The sequence below is a fragment of the Tauraco erythrolophus genome, chromosome 19, assembly GCF_009769465.1.
Source record: "Tauraco erythrolophus isolate bTauEry1 chromosome 19, bTauEry1.pri, whole genome shotgun sequence".
In the NCBI taxonomy this organism is placed as follows: domain Eukaryota; kingdom Metazoa; phylum Chordata; class Aves; order Musophagiformes; family Musophagidae; genus Tauraco; species Tauraco erythrolophus.
The window spans coordinates 5,742,061-5,763,145 of NC_141483.1; the positions used below are offsets into that span (position 1 = coordinate 5,742,061).

Below are 21,085 nucleotides of genomic sequence, written 5' to 3' on the forward strand. Positions count from 1 at the left end.
AATAAAGGTTCTTATTCTATATCCTTCACAGAAATTTACTTCTCCTTACTTAGAGACCAGCCACATGTACAGTTTATTTGGCATTCGGCCCAACGGATGGAGTCAGAAGCTTCTGGTGAAAGGAAGGAGCAGCTGGGCACAGAGAAAGAGGGATGGGACCTTCTCAAGGGAATATTCTGCCAACTGAGTTTTTATTTCATCAGCAGCTGATGCACTTTAAGAGCTCTCCACCTCCTCAGTTGTGCTACAGCTATTTGGCCATGCTGAGGGTGGAAGCTGCAAACAGGTAAGACAAAGAGAAAAAATGTATTTATATGCAATAAAAAGGTAAAGTGGTACCATTAAACAGTCCTAAATATCCATACATTTCTCCATTCCTAAACAAAATGCAGTTTTGTAGGGGGATGATTGTCTGTAGCCTAGGAAGTTGAAGCCCAGTCTTATCAGAAAACATTAATGATCTCGAACAAGTCACCTTTTTCTCATATGTAAGTAGAAAGTGGGATCTTTCACCTAGAAGATTTGGCCTAGTTCAACCACAGTTACTGAAAATGAGGGGTGAATTACCTGAAGGATGCAAGCAGCCTGCATGAATGCAAGTTCAGAACGACTAATAGTGGCAGTTGCTTCCAAAATGAAGAACTCTCATGTCTTAGAATCCTCTCTGAATGAGAAGGTGGGTGTGCTGGTTCTCCAGCATCAGTCCAGCCCCATGCAGTACTGCACAAAAAACAAGTGTATAATTAAATACTATTTATTCCTGATATGTTTCAGCTCTTTTTAATATTATCCATACAAAATGAAAAAAAAAAAGGCAAAATCACTGTGTATTTGACCTACTACATTTGATTTTTATTATAACTAAAATTATGATTCAATAAAATGCAGCAATAGGAATTTTTATTTCCTTTTTATATACTATGTGTTACTAACTCTGCTGCTGACTTACGGCTTTTGTGATTATTTTTAGACATTGTTTAAAATGTTATTGCAAGTCCAAGAACTATCTTTTAATGTCTGTATTTTAGCATTGGCCAAACAGAAAACGATCCAAACCTGTTCAAATGACAGAAGAAAACATAACATAATCTACTGTAGCTGTCTACGTGTGTTTAAAACTGACTCTCATTGGCAGATAGAAGAACTTAAAACAATGGGAATGGATGAAAGGTACAGCTGCTAAGTAAGCTGCCCTGGCAATGGAAAATTTTTGCATAGATGTGAAATTTCAGATGGTACGGTTCATCTCTGAGTCTGCTGTGTTGCTAGCATTGCTGTTTGTGACTAAACAGCTATTGTTTTCCACCCAGGAGTTGGCTGTACTTCAGTGGCTGGTGGTACCTGTATACGTATTCAAGGCGTACTTCAGGATCATTCGTGTTCGTGATGTTATGAGACTATCCTGGATAATTTAGTCTAAAATGTAAGAATGACACTGGATGAGTCTTCTGTTTGAGATGATCTGAACTCTGCTAAATGTCTGCAGAGACACAGCCCGTGTTTCCAGTCCAAACACTTCGCTTGGCACTAGTTGCCAATGTAGGAAGAACAAAGAGGGGAAAAAAAAAAGACCATGTTGTGACTGAGCTCTCGGAGAAGGCAGAGCAGGAAAGAAAGATGGCAAAGCTGGAGTAAGACTGCACAACGGTCCAGTTAGGTACTTCAAGACAGTCATCTTAAAATCTATTTCTCCGTTTTAAATGTTATTTAGTTTCGAGTGCTCCTTCATTTCACATTGCCAACCCCCAAAGCGAAACAAAAGTAACAAAATCAAAAGCACCAATTAAAGGAACTCACGAGACTGAGCTAAACTCACACTGTTCGCAAAGGCAGCAGCGCGCCTGGGAATTAGCGCAGTTCTTTCGCTGCGCCCTTGCCTACTGCCGCTGGCCACGCCGCTGGCCACTGCCAGCCCTCTCAAGGCGAGCCAGGCCACGCACGGGGGCCACCACGCCCCAACCCCCCTCTGAAATTCCAACAGCTCACGCTGCGCGACGCGCCGAGGGCTCGCCCAGCCCCAGCCGTCAGGGCTGCTGAGTCCTTTCCGGGGTTTCCTTCCTCTCCAGCGGCTGCAGCACCACCTTCCCTCCCGCCCGCGCCCCGAGACGGACAGGGCTTTGACCCCGTTATCTGGGAACGAAGCCATGAAGAGACAGGAAACTGCCTCTTAGAGCACGTAGGAAATTTTCTCAGAGGAGATTATCGCAGCGGTCTATTTCGTTCCTTAAAAAAAATAACCAGCTAATAAACCAAGAAAACCTCAGGAAAGGTGATCTCTGTCTCCGAACCACCCTACCCCGGAGAGATTGGTGAGGGAGACCGCGCCCCAGCGCTGCCCGCCGCCGCCCGCGGCGCCTCAGCGCGGCGCACCCCCGCCCGCGCCGCTTCCCCGCTCCGCTCCGCGCCGGCGCGAGCCGCGGCCCGCAGCGCGCCTGCGCGGGGCGGTGTCTCCGGAGAGCTCCTACCGCCCGGCGCCGCCGCCATTTTGGCGCTCTGCTCTTACAGGGGAGGGAAAGCGACAGGAGAAAGCAGGAGCCCGCCGTTTCTCCCGCCCCGCCCGTCCGGCTCCGGCGCGCGCTGCCCTCGCCACCTTCGTGGGCTGCTTGTCCTTGTCAGCCGCCGCTGCTCTTCGCTACCCGCTCAGCCGGGCCCGCCGCAGGCCTGAGGGAGAGGCGGGAAGGATGCCCTGCACTCCCCGCCGCTGAGGGAGACTCGGGGGCCCTGACCGCCGCGTCTGGCCAGCCCCACCCCAGCCGCTCCTCGGTCCTTCGCCTCCAGAGGCACAGAGCTTCCTTTTCCCTAGTACTCCTCGTCCGGGGCTTCCTGTCTTCTAGGCTGGACGCTGGCGACTGCCTCGTAGCCCCCATCCCGCTCCGCCTCCCAGGCCTCCTTGCCCAGGCCTTCCCTTCGCCGAGGCCCTTCCTCTGCCCGGGCCTTCGGGCTCTGCACCTTCTTTCTCCCCCTCCCTTCCCCTTTCCCGGCCGGAGCCATGTCCTCCGCCGCTCGTTTCGATTCATCGGACCGCTCCAGCTGGTACGTGGGCCCGGTATCTCGGGCGGAGGCGCAGACGCGGTTGCAAGGGCAGCGGCATGGCATGTTCCTGGTGCGGGACTCGTCCACCTGCCCGGGGGACTACGTGCTCTCGGTGTCCGAGAACTCCCGGGTTTCCCACTACATCATTAACTCCTTGCCCAACCGCCGCTTTAAGATCGGCGACCAGGAGTTTGAGCACCTGCCTGCCCTGCTGGAGTTCTACAAGATCCACTACCTGGACACCACCACCCTCATCGAGCCCGCGCCCAGGTGAGTGCCACCTCCCCGCGCCCCACCCACTGCCATCGTCGCCCGAGGTGGCGCACGGAGGGAGGTGTCAGTCCAGCCTCGTAGCTCCAGGATCTTAACATTGGATGTAGGGCCATGCTAGATATACTGAGGAAGGATTTGTTTATGGCCCTCGTTTGAAGCTGTTTCTAACAGTGGTCCTTCTTAGCACTCTCAATCTGAGTGACCATTATGGGTTGCTCTTTGAGTCAAGTCATCCGTATAATGCACGGTGCCTGTCCTTACGGGGTGTGTAGGCATATGTAAAGATATTGTGTACATCTCTACCATTGGCTATAATTGCCTTGCAAGAGGGTGTGGTCGTTCTTTGTGTCAACCTTTTCTTCTGGTATTGTCCTTCTGTTGCTAGGATAGTGGAGAAGCTGGTTCACAGGTCTTCTCAGTGATTGAAGTACAGCCTCTGAACTTAAGTTGCTGTCTCTCCGTGCACTCACACTGATTACAATAGAACAGGCCTTTATGTGATTAGACTGCTTCACCCGGTTAAGTCAGCTTTAATACATTCTAGGACATAATTTCTCAAACTTCTAGAGTGGAATTTCCACCCCCTAAAAATGTAAAACATCTATTTCTCACACTTCGGTTAAGGCACTGTTCATCTATATCTGCATACTACATGAAATACGCTGAGAAATGCTGTTCTAGGAGGATGGGAAAATGTGACTTGGCTATGAGCTCATTCTTTGTCCTGTTCCCAACGTGGGATATACCTGCAACTTACATCAGTAAACTGCTTATCAATAACTGTAGAACATATTCCTTCTATTTAATTAATAAAGCCTTTCCCAGTATCTTATTTCAAAGCTTTTGGGCTTCTTGGATAGAATGAAGTGAAATAAAATATAGAAAAGTAGCAACACATTTAAAAAAGAAATTCAGATTGGTTTGCTTCTAAATTCTGCAGTTTAAAATCTTACTGTGTTTTGCAGATTAGCAAGTTCTTAGGGGGAAAGAATAACTTTGAGGTTTATAGTCACAATTTAACCTTGGCATAAGCCAGTTGTTAATGACAACCAGTAACTTGTCAAAGGTTGACAATAGCTTGTCAAGTTAAAAAAACTCAAGTGGTCAAAAAAAGTATTTCTGTAAAGCTGTCAGGTGATGGGAAGGATGTGACAGAAAGCTCTAGCTTCAAGAATTAAAGTTGCTGAGAAATCTTCTGGGTAGTGATTGTGCTGTGGCTAGAGATGGGTAGGTGGGAGGAAAAAAAAAATCACTTTCACCATTGAAGGAACAAGTAAATGGAGCTGCCCAGTGTTGTGTGCATGCTTAAACTTGTGGACAGCTGGGAGGAAGAAAGTCTACAGTGAAGCAATCTTTATGCTTATCTCGGTTCTCCTTAACCTGGATACCCCTGGATACCATTGTGCCTTTCTGGCTGTAAAAACCTGTTCTTAATAATTTATGGCAATGGCTGACTTGGCTTTCTCAAAACACTTGAAAACTTGGCTGATTCCACTTGCTCACTTGGTATTTGTTAGGAGTCTTGTGTGAAATGTTTTATGAACATTTTAGTACCACCTTATTTTCAAGGTTTTAATTGCATATTTTTCCCTCAGCAGAGACAGATGAGACCTAGCCTACTGTAAACTGACAAGCTTTTTCTTTATAAAACGACAAACAAGATGGACTAGGTGGTTTTCCTTAGCATAATTTTTGTTGTAAACGCTTTTAAAAAAAATCAATGATGTGGTTGATGGTTTGAAATTCTTTTTGAAGGAGACTTCTTGCTTAAGAGGGAGGATGAGAGGTAGCATTTCCAGATTTTTTTAATTTATTTTTAGTTAATGGACTAAACTTAGAATAGATGTGGACAGGTATATGCTTCAGAACTGTTATTGCTAATTCTTATTTCTCTGGCATTTTCAGGGGAACATCCCACTCAGGTGCTTGTGCTTTAGAAGGCTGTTGATTCTTTTAATTTCATAAAGTACAGCATGAAGTGGTTTTCATGGTAGGATTAAGTAGTTTGTTGTATATAACCATACAACACTTTTAGCTCTCGGAGATGACATTATAAACTTGTAAAACAGTTGAAAACTGTTTTAAGCTTTCTGTTTGTTTTGTGTCAGTAGTGAGCTCTGACCATCATTGCAGACATTCCTGAGCTCTTGCTTATGCAGTGACCCCTCTCTGAAGGGGGCTCCTTCTCTCCCTTGGCTTTGGCTGCAGCAGGGTGTCTTAAAGCAGATATCTTTCTGTTCAGAGCTTCTGGTGGATCTTGCAAAAATCACAGGGATTTGACTTCCATCTTATTTTGCAAGTAGCAAAAGAGAATTTAAGTAGGCTAATGACATGCATTCTTGCTGTCGTAGCTTAGGTAATAAATATCTGCTGTGGCCTATATACACTAAGATTTCTGACGGCTGCTTTGAGTAAAATGTGTAAAATTTATGATGAAAGTAGATTGCAGTGAAAATAGTCTCATTTGATGAACAATCTTATATATTATCACAAACAATGAAGAGACTGTATTGGACAGATGATGGGCATAGTAATAAACAATGATGTGAATAAATTAAAGGTAGTATTATTGTTAACAAGGCAAAGGAATATTTCTAGATGGTTAGTTTTTTCCCTTCTTGCTCCATTCTTACTAGTGGATGCAAGTATTTCATATTGTCTTTTGTGAAGATGTCATTTCTAGGATATTAGGTATTTAAATATGCAGTAAAGATAAGTACTTTGAAACTAATATTTTTTCTGTTATTACAAGCCTTTGAGAGTTGAAGTTGTAAAAATAAGATTAAGTATCTTAATTCCATATTACTTTCCAGAAAAGAGGGGAAAAGCGTTGTCTCCTAAAAACACGGGATCTGCCTATCTTTTTTCTTAAAGAAAGAAGTTTTCAGTATAAATGTGACTGGCTGTCCCCAAAATTCTGCATGTAAGTAGTAGGATTCAGTTAGAAAGATGCTGTGCTACCGATCAGAAAGACAACCTAAGACTTCTAGCGCTGAGTTAGAAAACTGTGTTTATCATGCCCTTCTCTTTCTTTTGTTCCCTTTTCCCACTATGCTTCTTCAAGTCAAGCATTTAGAGTTATTGAATTCTTTAGAAGCAGATGCTGAAGTTAAAAATGTAGATGTGATGAACTGAAGAGGATTATTTAGCTCTCTGAGAGCCTCTCCATCCCCAAGTCACCCAAATAATTTTGGTTTGTTTTTATGTATCATGACTCTCATAACTTAAGCTATAGAATTAATTTTATTCTACCCTAAGATCCTCACAGCAATCCAAAACAGGTGGATGAAGATTTTGCAATGTTTTTTTCCAATTTTCTGCATCCATGATAGATTTTTATTTGGTTTCTGGGGAAGCTGATTTGGATATTTAAGTAATTACTTAAGAGCATGAGTTACCCATGAAATGCCTCACAATGCTACCAAGCCAATACTGTTGTTACAAAGCTGAATAAGTAATTCTCCTTTAATAGGTGTTCCTGCTGTAAAACTGGTACTTAGCTTTGTAAATGGAAATACAAAACAATAGCTATTGCTTATACCAAATCCGTTTTAAACTTAGGTATCCAAGTCCACCAATGGGATCTGGATCTGCCCCTGCTATGTCTGCTGCAGAAGAAAATGTGGAGTATGTTCGGACTCTCTATGACTTTCCTGGCAATGATGCTGAGGATCTTCCATTTAAAAAGGGTGAGATACTGGTAATTGTAGAGAAGCCAGAAGAACAGTGGTGGAGCGCCAGAAACAAGGATGGTCGGATTGGGATGATTCCTGTTCCCTATGTAGAAAAGCTAGTCAGATCTTCGCATGGGAAGCATGGAAACAGGAATTCCAACAGTTATGGTATTCCAGAACCTGCCCATGCTTATGCTCAGCCTCAAACCGCCAGTCCCCTTCCCTCAGTATCCAGTACACCTGGAGCAGTGATCAATCCTCTGCCATCAACACAGAATGGACCAGTCTATGCCAAAGCTGTCCAAAAGCGAGTACCCTGTGCTTATGACAAGACTGCGCTGGCATTAGAGGTAAGTTTTTCCTCTCAAGTCCTATGGTTTTCCATAGTTTTTTAAAATAAAAAAATAAAAATTGTTAGTGGCAGAGTTGGTGTGGATGACTTCATATGGAGTCTGCTTATCTGTGTCAAGGGACTGAGAAGTTAGGTTACATTCTGAAGAAAGATCTACAAAAATTGCTTCACCTATACCACTTCCTTTGAGAAAAGTGACTAAGTTACTTCAGGACATGTATTTACCCTCTCTTCTTGCCTGTTCAACAGTGCAAATGTGCTACAAGGGTAGAGGAGTGTATACATCCTGCTGTGGAAGTAAGTGCTAGTGAGAGGATGACTTTTGCTTCTCCACTTAATCTTGGGGAAGGAAAGAGATGTTTCATTAATTATTGCAGTATTCCAGGTGGACAACTGGCAGTAGCATTCTTCAGAGAAAGGTAAGGACTGCTGATAAACATAGTCTTTCAAATCCTGAACTGTACTATGAGATGCACTTGAGTATCTGGTGCTGAGAGCCGAAATCTGGGCAGGAATATACCACAAAGTACTCTAGTCTCTTTTAATTTGGTTTTCAAAAGTGGAATTTGAGAAGCCTTAAGACCTAAATTGGGGCGAGGGGCTTAGGTGAAAGACTGTACTGTAGCAGCTAAGCTTGTGTCGAACTTTTTATAAGTTCCTGTGCTTGCCAAAACATTTCTTTTTTTTTTTTTACTTTATTTTTATTAGGGATGTCCTTAAGCCTTTAGAGCTTCATTCTTTAAATAGTAAAGAGTTCATGTTACAATTTGAATTTAAGTGGTATAAATGATGAATTGGAAGAAGCTTTTAAAAGCTACATCCAGGACATTGAGATTGTTACTTTTACGTTTGGATTATACTGAAGGCTGGTTAACCCTAGTTCAAAAATGTCTCACCTGGAAAAAGCGCTAGTCTCAAAGGTGAAATTTGAGCAGGCTACAATACTTCAAGGAGCAAATGCAAGGAAACAAGCAAAGGAAGCAACAGCATTTTAGCAAGTAAAATAACAGTGGTTTTTAAAATACTTGTGAACTTTTCCTGTTGCTTTTGTTCAATTACTTAGCAAGTTAAAGCTGTTACCTTTAGCTGGTACTTTTCACTGAAATTTGAAAGGTTATATTTGTGAATTCCAGTTACTCATAATAGTTCCGTAAGTGTTTTTCCTCTTATATTTGTAAAACCTCTGCAGGTCATTACTCTTACAGGGTTAAAAGTTAAATATGTGTCACTGGATTTTCCTTGAGTCTTACGAAATCTAGCAGCTTGTTATTTGTGAACAGTGTGTGAAAATTATCATAGAGCAAAGAGTAAATTCACTGCCAACTGCAGTGTACAGAAGATTCCTGCCAAAACTACTCATGCTTCTGAAAACAAAGCAAGGCAAGCGATAGATTTGTTATGTTATCAGTGTGTCATGGAATTACTTCAGGGAACTTGCTTTGCTGCAGGGTAGCAGAACCACTTGGAGGGATGGCCCTCACAAATAGATTTTTCTGACTTGTGCTTTAGTGACCTAGTTAATCCCCTTGTTTTAGCTACTCTAGTATACCAGTAGGATTAATTCACTGACCAAAACATAGGTTTGAATTGTTTTGAACCTTCAAATTGCTGAAGTTTTGTTTGAGACGTTCTTCTCTTCCACTAAATTCTAATCACTTACTGCCTCATGTCTTTGTGTCTCCCAGCACTAGCATGTTTTGTCTTCCTAGATAGTCTGTATTCTTTGCAAGTGCACAGTAGCCACACTGTGGCTTCTTAAAAGCTTCAGAAGTTGAATTCTGGGAACTGATCTACATTTTCATTAAAATTAGTGATTGCAGCTTCTCCATATCTATCCATGTATAGGGAACTTTAGCAGCCTCATTATAGCAATGTTTTTTTGTCACATGTACTACTCTGAAAGAAAAAATGATCTTCCTGATCTTTTATGATCTTCCTTCAGATGGCCTAACACCTGCTGGGCCCTGAGGATGCATTTAATCCCAATCATGCCAAGGCTCTGCATGTCACTAAATAATCTGGACCATTTGAAGCTTCTCTTTTGTAAGAGCACTAAGAGAGCTGGAAGTAGAGAAAGAATAGGTTATGGGAATGTTTGGGGGAAGAAAGTTAATGGTGTTCTTTCAGAATCGTAGTATTTGACAGTTCTCCACCTTAGTATAGGCGTACTCCAAATCCCAGTTCAGCTTGTAAAGGTGGAACACCTTGTTAGTATAATTATACAGTGCCTGATTGTGTAATCTCATTTAAACTGATAAAACGATACAAGAGCAAACATATCTGTTTGCTGGCTCTAGCTTTGTGTGGTCACCACACAGACAGTACTTAAAAGGAAGAGAATACTATCTGGAGTAAATAAAGCTGTTGCGTAGTAATTTACTTGACTTCCTTTTAAGTGGAGGGATGTCATTCTCCTGGGTTCAGCTTGAAAATGAGACAATCTCTGCTTGCCAGTCCAGTTTTTCTGTTGCACACTATTGTTTGCATAAGCTGTCAGAAGTTTTCTTTAAGAAAATATAAAAATTCATAGCCTGTTACAGAGAAGTTTGTTTTGTAAGGAAGGTATAATTATTTTTAAAAAAATTTCTCACAGGAAAGACGTAACTTTTAAAACAAGTGAGTATTCTGTTGAAAATTGGAAACAAGATCTGTTTGGTTCATAGAATCACAGAATGGTTTGGGTTGAAATGGACCTTAAAGATCATCTAGTTCCAACCCCCCTGCCATGGGCAGAGACACCTTCCACTAGATCAGGTTGCTCAAAGCCTCATCCAGCCTGGCCTTGAACACTTCTAGGGATGGGGCATCCACAGCTCCTGTGGGCAACCTGTTCCAGTGCCTCACCACCCTCATTGTAAAAAATTTCTTCCTTATATCTAATCTAAATCTGCCCTCTTTCAGTTTAAATCCATTGCACCGTGTCCTGTCACTATATACTCTTGTCAAAAGCCCCTCTCCAGCTTTCCTGTAGGCCCTTTAGGTACTGGAAGGCTGCTAGAAAGTCTCCCCAGAGCCTTCTCTTCTCCAAGCTCAACAGCCCCAACTCTCTCAACCTGTTCATAGCAGAGGTGCTCCAGCCCAAAGCATCATCTTTGTGGTCCTCTGGAGTCACTCCAACAGCTCCATGTCCTTCTTATTCTGGGGACCCGAGCTGAACACTGGCTGGATGATGATGGAGTGTTTAACTTTAAATACTATTTAAAAGTGTGACAGTTTTAAGGGCAACTACAATGTTGTTCCTGTAAGGATACTTGTTAATACTGCACTTATTACAATTTGAACCTTGCTGGGCTAAAATTATTTAGCATTCATACTGGTATTATTGAAGTGATTAACATCTAAATGTTGACTTGGTCCTACTGCATTATATGTCCTACTTTTATTCTTTAAAATAAAAAAATTAAATAGTTACTTTTTTGTAGGCTAAAATAAAAGTATTAAGTATAGCTACTACCTCAAAGCATACAGTTGATTGATATATATGTAACTTTGGGCACCTCCCTGCACCAGTGAACAATCAGTAAAGCCTACAATAAATTATATGTATTTCTAAAGATTTACATGTGGTGTTGTCAGTTGAGTTTGTTACCTTGGCAGTTCAGATTTAATGTTTTTAATGAAATGATTGAAGTCTGAAGTTTCTCACTACAACTAACTTTACTACTAATGTGTGTAGTATTTTCATGGATACTGCATTAAAAAAAAAAAAACACAACCAAACCACACACACACAAAAAAAACCCAAAAAAAACAACAGAAAGAAACAACAGAAAAACCCCCCACAAAACCAATTACCAAACCCCATATCTGTTTCTTTACTTGTGTGCTTTTAGCCAAGATGCAGTTTCCTTCCTTTCTGGTGCTCTAGAGGAAGGAATATGAAGGACAAGGATACAGTGTCCTGTATTTAGCTGGACGAAAACTCTACATTACAGCGTTATGTACTGCTGTTCTTCAATCCTGCTTTTCTGTGGGATGACCAGGAGGGCAATCTTGTGTTCAAAGGTCTTTCAGGATAGCACTTCAAGAATTTACGAATTTTGTAAGAGCAGAGATTCTTTGGCACTGTTGCTATGATACAGAGCACCGAAGTCTACTTGAAAGTTTCTCAGCATTTAATAACCTATAGTTCTATAGTCAGCCTGTTAATAATATGCTAATGAAGCCTTGTTTTAAACTGGCATGCTGTAACCAGCATGTGACATGTGCACTGCCCAGTAGACTAAGATCTGGTATGTTTTACCTTAAAAGAGTTTGTCTCTTGGTAGTTAGGTACTTCTTGTTTGGATTCAAAGTAGTTGATTGATCACTAACTTCTACATGACAAAGTTCTTTATGTCCAGCATAGTCAGTAGATAAATAATGGTGGATAATTTCCTTAAAAATTAGTGAACTGTTCAAAGGTTGATTCAAGATGTGAACAACAAATTCCAAATTCACCTATAAAATGGAATTAAAAAGGGCATAAGGAACCATAAAATGGGAGACCAGCAGCTACCACTAGACTCATGTCTGCTGTGTGTTTAAAAAATGGTTCGTAAGTATATTGCCGATACTGTAATAAGCATCATAGACCGTTCTGAAGGCAGTAGTAGTCCTAGAATTCATCTCCAGACTTAATATGACAGCGTTATGGAATCTGAAGATTATTTTTTAAAAAAACAAGAGCTTCACTATATTTTTATAGTAATGATGGCTTCTTCTAGACCTGTGCCAGCATTATAGTATTAAGCAGTTTATCTGTTCATGATATATCAAACACATACATGTGTGTTTGCCAGTACAGAGTTAACCTGTCACTGAAATGTTTTGGTGAAATAAATATCCATTCACCACAATTATATAACTGACTTACATCTTGAGCTTGTTACAATTAGGTTACAGTTAACTTTTTTCCTTTTGAAAGGAAAGTTGAGACAAGTAGGCCAAAATGTGCTAGTAGTAGAACTTTCTTAATTAGGAAATTAGGCTACTTCTTTCACTAGACAACAAGCATTGTGCTTTTCTTAAGTCAAGGAAACTCAGTATTGCTCTGTTAAACAGTAAAATGCATCTAACCTACAAGGTCTAGATTTTAAGTAAAATACTGGGCCTGTTCTTGTGTAGCGTGAAGTGTTGATCCGGGAGCTTTAGTTCTGGTAACTACTGAATTGAAAGTGACACTGGCAGCAGGATTCCTGTGCTGACATGCACCAACTTTCAGTACGCTACCTTTGAAAACACAACTGCTCTGGAGACTTTGTGTGCAATCTTAAATCTTTGTAACTTCCTTTTCCAGCCAAAGTTATTGATGGTTCCTATCATGATAGTGCTGAGTGCCTCATGATTTAATATACATTCACTCTCAGAACTGTTTGCAAAGTTTGATTTCAGATGAAACCAAAAGTGACATGGATAACTTAGACAAGATCCTGTGCTACAGTGAGATTCAGTGCAGCTCAAGAGTGATGGTCTATGGGAGTTCTGAGCTCTCCAAATTCTGTACAGTCACAACAGCTGGCCTAATCAGATGGAGACAGCCTACCATCACTGCATGAAAAGCAGCACTTTGCTATGGTGCTGCAACCCCAACTCTAGCAATTGTCCTAGCTATAGTGGAATGCAAACTTCTTTTGGTTTACTCTGTTCCTCGATGAGGCTAGATTAATTGCATCTAGGACTTCTACACTTCTGTGCTGCCCTTTGACCTACTTTTCATGTCTCAAGAACGGCTGAAGGCGTTTCCTCTGAACTGCTTGATTCTCTGGTTTGAGCATCAACTATTACTCTGGCACACAACGTCAGAAGTGAAGGATAATTAAGCTGTGCTTACAGCCTGTTGGTTGCTTGAACCTTCCAATACATAAAGCACCAGCTACTTCAGTGTCACGTTGTCCTGTTTGCAGCATGACTGAACTCTGCCTCTTTTGTGTAGCTCAACTTTATACCTTTTGGAGACAATGGGATATCAGATAATTTCTTAGTGTTGAGCCTTGTTTATTCTTCTCCAGAATATTCCGCTGGTATGAACAATTGTTTCGGTTTTGATGCTAATGCTAGTGTTACCAAAGAGGTGAGTTGTGAAGCCAATTAGGATAATGACTGAGATTCAACACCCTGTAAAGTCCAGAGAGCAGTATGTTTTCTCTAGCTATCGACCCAGTGGGCTAAAATGACAATTCAGAGTTTTAATGCATTTGTATGCCCTTAAACTTCTATTATGGAACTCTATCAGCCATGGAACTATTAACATACAATTGTTGGAGTATCTGTAAAACACATTGAATTGGTTGACTGTGTGACTAAAATAGCATGCAGGAAACATTTGCAGTGTATGAATCAGCTTCAAATGGAAGACAGGTATGGAAGAGTCTAGGGTGAATGAAGTAACCTTTCTGACTGGCATGTTCCACAGCTGCCTGTGTTTCCCCAGGGCTTTGAATTCATGCTGTAACAGGGACATAATGAAAGGATGCTATCTAGAGCACGTTTTGATTTTTATCATTTGGGCAGAACCAAATGGCTGCATTTCAGAAGCATTACTCATTTCAGCAGTTGATACTTCCATGCAGTGATGTTGGCACGCTTTACAAATGAATTAACTTATCTGAGAGATGCTGAGACTGAGGAAGCATTACCCTAATTTATAGATAAGGGCCATGAGCTGTCCAGAGTCATACAGGAAGTTTGTGGCAGAAATGAGAATAGAGCCAGATCTCCTGACTGTCCTGTGCCTAATCATGAGACAATTCTTCTGACTGGCTTAAAATGTTCCCTGAAAAAATAATGTGTTAAGTAATTTTAGTGGGAGATCACACCTCAGGTGATTGTATTATAGATGCTTTAAAAAGCATTTACCAAATCTTGCTTTTAGTTAGTACTTTGGGGAAAAAACACATAGAGGGACTACTTGACCAGCTTCTTCTAGACATTGTCAAAATGGATGTCTTCAACATAAGATCCATGAATTATTCTCTCATGACATCAGGATTCCTTCTCCAAAAATCTTGTTTCAACATGCTATTTTGTTTAATCTTCTCAGGGGAACTGAATTTTTTTTTTTAAATAATCTAGCACAAGAGTATATTCAGAAGTGTTAATTAAAAAAAAAAAAAGTTATTGCAAATCAATTTACTATTCCTGTGGTTCTCAGAATATGGGAATATTTTTTGAGTAGCTTTTGTCAGCTAGCACTCTTTCATGGCAGATACTGATTTGTAGTAACTTTGCCCATCCAGCAGTCTAAAGAACGTTTTACATTGTTATCATGGCAGTTTGTTTACATGGCAGTTTATTGCAGTGCAATACACTTATATTGTAAATATTTTTTTTCACTCAGCTGAAGCAAGACTTCCAAACCTATTCACGTTGTAGAAATCATTCAGAGTCAAATTGAAGGTTATCTTTTTCTAGAGCTTCAAAATTAATAATGGATTGATCTCTACAGCACGTGAGCAGAATTAAATTGTCAGACTCAGAAAATGCAAGTCCATGTTTTTGATCCAGTGATTTTTTTTTTTCCCCCCTACCATGAATAAGATTGAAGTGTTTGAGAGTGGATTGGTTTTACGGTGTGGTGCAAATGCAGTTTCTTATTGGGTTTAACTGTTGTGTTGTTGGCTGCATCTTCTTGAATTTGGGGAACTTGGATCTGTCTTCAAGGGTTATTTAAATTTAGCAATGTAACACTGAGTATTTATAGATGTTATCAGCCTTTTCCTAGAGACATTTGTTAGGTTCCTGTTTAGGTCATCTTGTTACTATTTAAAGCTTTTTTTAGCCTTTCTAGTCAGAGAAAAGTATGAAAAATTGTGCGTTTTAGCAAATACACAATTAAAGCGTGCTGCAGTAGTCGTGAAGAGATGAAAACCAGGCAAATTAATGCGATGTGTGTGTGCTAACCATCATGGGCAGTGTATAGCTCCTCAATAGTGTATGCTGGCTTCATGTTTAAGTTTAGGAACAGCACAAGTAAAGATGTCCATTTAAGAAAGTAACGTGGTCTCAGTTATATCCCCAGAACTTATGGAAGTTCAGAGGGTTTTCTCTTCCCTCAAAAGAACAAGATTACTGTTGTTCCAAGTGTGACAATCTCAAATTTGGGGTGAGGGAAGACAGATAAGACATGAACAACCCTACAAGTAGTGCAGAAAAAGTAAGGGGGGCAGCAACACATTTTGCTTAAATGTGTAATTTCATTCTAATATGCAACATAAAACTTAAATCTCTAAAAAGAGTTTCAAAGTTTGAGAAAATTCATTTTATGAGATGTAACACTGAGTAACTGCTAAGGAGTTGTTATAGTATCTTAAACTGCACTTAAGGGCTCACTCTTCTGAGTGATCTCCAAAAAAATATCTATTGGGCTAATAGTAGCTGGTTTAAACAGGCTTCAAATCATCCAGTGACATGCACACTATTTTGTAAACTCAAGGTTTCTTTCTTTAAAACTTTTCAGGTAAGACCTGTATATTTTCTGTTAATCTAAGGCCCTTGGCCAAGGTCCTTAAACTATCTGCATCAGTTCTGAATTTTAATACTATTTAGATAACGTAGACAAATTGTTACACATAGTGTATCAGGACTAAAAATCTAGTTTTTCCATAAAGAAGATCAAAGCTAGTTACTTCTGGATTTCACAGAAGTAGCTTGGTAAGGGGAGACTCAACTACAAAAGAGCTTGGATCTAGTTCAGGGGAGAAACTCACCGTTTGCCATTGGTCATAGGCTGCTTCTACTTTTTGTGAAATTAGTTATTAGCTGCTAATGTCACTTTTCTATATTTACTATAGTTACCACAAAGAGTAAATGAAGTAAACAGGAAGGGAGGTGTAAAGTTAAAAAGCTGCTGCAACAGACCACACGTTCAGCTTTTCTGAAGCATTTAAGAGAGAAATGACTGTTTAGCCAGTCTTAAACACTACTTGTCACATTCTGTATTTTGTTTTGTAAATTATCCTAATCCAAATTAAATAGAGGCATTGAATGATGATGAGAGTATAACTTATCACAATTCGGGCTGATGTTTCTTGTTTGATCGTAATTTAGCTCTTCTCACTTTCACCGCCAAATAAAGAGACGCATTTCTGGCAGGAAAGGCCTGACACATCATTGTTCCTGTTTCAAATTCTTGGGCAGGAGGTAGAGGTGAAAACAACAAAAAAAGCTCGAATCTGTACATCTAATAGTTAAAAAAAAAAAAATTGCTTTTGTCTGCTTTGGAAGTGTACCATTATTTTAGAAACTACAGAAGTTTCTTAGACTATGATAATCAGAACTAGAACTTCAAGTAATGGTTTCTTTGCCATAGGAATCTCCCTTTGAAAAACTAAATTTCCTTTGGAATAAGCCAGCTGATGCCAAAACCACTATGAGCACTGTGCTCTTTTGAACAGATGTTGCATCTCGTCACTGATGGTAGCTTTAGTGATGTTAACTTACATCTAAGCTAAATACATCATTGCATGAAGCTGTAAGCTTTCCTATAGGAAAGGGTGTAGTTCAGCAGCTTGTCTGAATTTGTAAATATACATTTAGTCAAGAGTCTGGAAAAAGAGTGCAGACAACATTATCATGTTTAGCAGCAAAACGTTGGTATTTTAGTTAAGTAAAAGTAACTTTTCAGTTGAACCTTATGCCAAGAAGAGAGTGGGGTTTTTTCCCCCTATGATGAGCTTCTGTTTGTTGTTAATTTGATTTGTATTTGTATCAGAGGTGAGATTCCCATGTGTGATAACTTTCTTTTTTTTTTAATGATGCAGGTTGGAGATATTGTGAAGGTTACAAGGATGAATATAAACGGTCAGTGGGAAGGAGAGGTCAACGGTCGAAAAGGGCTCTTCCCATTCACGCATGTCAAAATATTTGATCCTCAAAACCCAGATGAGAATGAATGATTCCCTCTGCCTGATTTACACTGCTGCTTCATTTTCCTGGCTATCATTAGCGTTGTTTGAAGTGGGATGATGACCTAATGGCACATTGCTAGCATTGCCCATTTTCCAGCTTGCTGCAGTTTGACAGTTCTTTTAATATACATTTGGAATACATACAACTGAAGTTACTGCCTGACCTTCATACCATAGTTGTGTCATCCAGAACTTAGTTTCATTTTAAAAACTCTGTTGGGCCTTAAGCTGGAGAAGACTGAACCAGTATATAGCAGAGAAGTATGGCAAGAAAACCTTTCCTGTTGAGACTTCCATAGACTTTTTCTGGCTTGCTCAGTAGAGGAAGAGCCCTAATCTTAGGTCAAACATGCAACTTGTGCATTACTGTCCAACAAAAAGCAACAACAAAAATGCAATTTTAGGACTGAAGACGACTTAGTTTTAAGAGAACCTGTCCTAAGGTAGTACATTTAAAATGATGGTCTCTTTAAAGGACAATAATTGAAGCTTATGTATTCTAAGCAGTTGTATTAGAAGCTGATCTTTTCTGTTAACTCTTAAGCTTGTTGTTGACCTTCCTGAAACAGTGTGTGTTAAATGCAAATTAACCCTTGATCAAGCTGCATTGAAGCTGAGGCATTTATTTATAAGGAAACTTAGGAGGGGTTGATACTGTAACCTGGTTTTGACATACTTAACGCGTTTCTGTTGGTTTTTGCAAGCACTAACTGTTGAAAGTGAGCTTTAAAGGGAAACACTTTGGCCTGGTCTACACACAGCTCTTCTGCAGTGTTGAAAGTGTAGTTCTACTAGTGTAGCAGTGCTTGGCACCAAGCAGTTACTTGGTAGACAGACTGATCAGATTGCCATGGTCAGGAGAGGTAGGAAAGGGGTGGGACAGAAGAACTCAGTAAATACTGATAAAATCCTCTTATTTAAACATACACCTTTTATACCTGTTTCTCTGCCAGCTCCTTTCTCTCTCCAAAGTTTTCTAGCTGTGCCAGCCCCAGCTCAGTAAAAGTTCCTTTACAAACACAGTACCTTTTTTCTAGGGTGTCTCCATGTTGCTGTGCTTCTTTTCCAGAGCTGCTTTGATCTTCTTTTTTTCTTCCCTCTTCTTCCTTGCTTGCATCCCAAGCCCTCTGCATGCTGCCATCTTTTTTTTTTTACCCTTCCAAATGAGTTGGCTCTGCTTTATATATGCCCCAGATCCCTCCCCCTCCCAGTATCCTCTAGAAAATGGTTAATTGGAGTCAGCTGCCTGGGTTCCCCCATGTGATAAATGAATGCTCAGGCTGGAGAAGGCCACAAAGGTGTCTGTTATCAGTATAGCTTCTTTCCCTTTTTCTGTACATAAGCTATACTGCTGTGATTGTACCTACAGTAGGGGACTATATGGCTGCAGCTAAATAAGTACAGTTCATGCCATGTAGGTTAGGTCCTTAGCCTGTGTACAGGATATGGAAGCTTAGGTACAGTGGTATCCTGTGCCTCCTTCTTGAAATGGGTTTTGTAGGTGAACTGGAATGCTCTTTGAAAAATAATGGAACCCTGAATTAACAGAATACACGTCTGCAAAGACTACAACTACAAACCCTTCCTTTTCAGACAGCCTGGTTAAAGAAATTGTTGCAGAAGCTGACAGGAAAACAGCAGTCTGCATTTTTCAACTTCTGAAGGCTGTCAGTTGTAGCAAAATGAGAAACTTCAGACACCCGCAGAATCTCACCAGTTCTTATAAATGTCAAGTTATATAAAAGCTGTTGTCTTAAGTTCCACTATGTTTTCTTGTTGATTTGTGTTGCTTGATCTTAATAAAAGCACGTTGTTCTTAGCTGATGTGAAAGTGCCATGAGATCCTTAATTGGAAGGCACTGACGAGGTGCAGAAATGGTGTTTGCAACAAGACATTCACAATGCCTGGGTTTTTTAAAGAAGTCTCTCAGTTCATCTGTTAGCTATTTTCTGTAGTATTGATCACACAGCTGACAGTCTAGAAGTTCTTGTAGAGCATTTTACTACCAAATTAACTGTGAAGTGGAGTAGCATTGACTGAAGTGTTTGGTGCTGTAAGAGTAATTTTTGACAATAGGCATTGACATTTTGTCTTGCGAAGAAAAGCTGTGCAGCTCTCTGACTAAAGAAGGTCATGCTTTCTCTGTGCCCCAACTATACCTGTAAGTTTACTACATAATTGTACTACTGAAAGTCATTTTTTCAATACAGAAACTGCACTAAACTCAGTCTGCTGCAGAGAAATCTTATTTCAGACCTGACCTAGTTACAGGCAGCTCTTCAGAAGACTGATTGTAGAATTTGTCCTTTGCATGGTAAATAAATACTGTGAGATGTGAGATCTTGAACACAGCTATTAACCTGGATTTTTTTTTTTTTCCAAGGAAATAAATGTCTTGACTTATCCTCTCATTAAATAAGGTATATATGCTTTGAACACAAGTATTGTTTTAGGTTTAATTACGTTCTGATACTGCAGAAAAGCAAAATACTTTACCTTCAAAACTATGCAAAATTTGTGTGTAGTGCATCTGATGCAAAGACAAGAATTCTTAAATTTCTGTGAACCTGGTTTTAGGCCACGGATGAACAGTGTTTCTCTTGAGTAGCAGCGGTGTGGTTCAGGTATGTTAAATGTGGTTTAAATGTAGCATACTGACCAGCCTAAGCTGACTGTAACCTTGCTTCAAAACGTGTCTTTGCTATTGTACTAGAAGACAAGTATTTTCATATAAAGACTGCATTTGATCAGTTTGTGTTTCTCTTTGAGGGACTCTGGATTCTCAGTCGCTTGTTGCTCGCTGACATGTGTGCTGTCTGCTGCTTTCTGGAGCCTCTTAAACCCGAGTGATAACCTGTCAGTGTCAGTGCTCCTTGAGCGGGTGAGGTGTATTTGTATGGAGCGTGAGAGCCTGCAAGTGATGGCTTCAGTCTATGCACCACTGAAGTTGTTTGTGCTTTTCAGCTAGGGGCTGGTGCCATTACCTGGTGCCACAATAGTTAAGGACCATGCAAGGTGGACTCTGACTTCCTCCTGCTGTGCCCATGTGTATATAGACATTGAAGCCTCTGACCAGTCTGAAAGTTGAAACAAAAACTGTTTTAATCAGTGTCCATCACTGGATAAGCGCTAATTTAATTCATGACTGTTTACAAATTGGGAAAGAATAAACAAAAGGGAATATCCTGTTTGGGTTGGGGCTCTGAAGAGCCTGAGCATTATTTTTGTAAAGGGAAAAACAGCATTCTTTGTGCCATTTCATGTGCCTGTAAAGTAATTTTTTATATTGTATTAACATCCTGGGAACGAGTGGGCTGCCTTTGTTTTCTACTCAAGTTTTCAAGCGTTTTCCTCAGTACCTGCATTGGAAAGTGAGACCTGCCTAAGAGACTGCCTTTTGGGACCAGTGACAGCATTCTTGTACAGTTGTCATTTGCTGTTTACTCATTAAACGACAGTGTGTTTTGGGACAAGGATACAATTACTGCAGTGGGAAAGGTGGCCTTGTATTTGAGACAGTCTTCACTGTGTAAACTTTAAAACACAATATGTAATTTAAAGACCATGATCTTCAGGCAATAATATTAAGTGTAAGCTTTTAAAGTTTATTTTGGGGATTGTAGCTTGTTTTATTTTTTGTGCTATAAGATTAACAGTATTAAATGAATTATATTCTTAGACTATATGGAGTGTCTTTTCTTAAGATTAGTGCCTTTTTAATTTCTTACTCTACTTATTTCATAGAACTGGTCCCAACATCAAGCCACTGTTGATTTTTTTTTTTTTTCCCCAGTGCCCTGTTTGTACAGTCTAAATAAAACTTGCCTCAACTTACAGTATTATTTGTTGTCTTCAGTCTTAAAAC

The 21,085-nt window shown here is 40.2% G+C and overlaps 2 protein-coding genes across 3 annotated transcripts in view; both read left to right on the forward strand.

Moving 5' to 3' along the window:
* The window catches only part of KLHL22 (kelch like family member 22), a 107,322-nt gene that overhangs the window by 20,238 nt on the left and 65,999 nt on the right, over positions 1-21,085 (forward strand). The gene's annotated exons all lie outside the window — the stretch shown is intronic.
* Positions 2,869-20,078, forward strand: CRKL (CRK like proto-oncogene, adaptor protein). 2 transcript variants are annotated; one of them, XM_086623619.1, is made up of 4 exons: positions 2,985-3,303; positions 6,868-7,330; positions 17,073-17,112; positions 19,798-20,078. In XM_086623619.1, exons 1-4 carry the CDS (start codon positions 2,990-2,992, stop codon positions 19,806-19,808), a joined length of 828 nt encoding a protein of 275 aa, XP_086479745.1. In that variant the 5' UTR covers positions 2,985-2,989; the 3' UTR covers positions 19,809-20,078. The 2 variants fall into 2 exon arrangements, with proteins under 2 accessions (XP_009986104.1, XP_086479745.1); XM_009987802.2 differs by having other exon boundaries at positions 2,869-3,303; positions 17,073-20,078.

Coding starts and splice junctions, on each gene's coding strand:
- CRKL (XM_009987802.2), top strand. CDS start 2,990: ATGTCCTCCGCCGCTCGTTTCGATTCATCGGACCGCTCCAGCTGGTAC. Junction 3,304..6,867: donor CTCATCGAGCCCGCGCCCAG/GTGAGTGCCACC, acceptor TTTTAAACTTAG/GTATCCAAGTCCACCAATGG. Junction 7,331..17,072: donor AGACTGCGCTGGCATTAGAG/GTAAGTTTTTCC, acceptor TTAATGATGCAG/GTTGGAGATATTGTGAAGGT.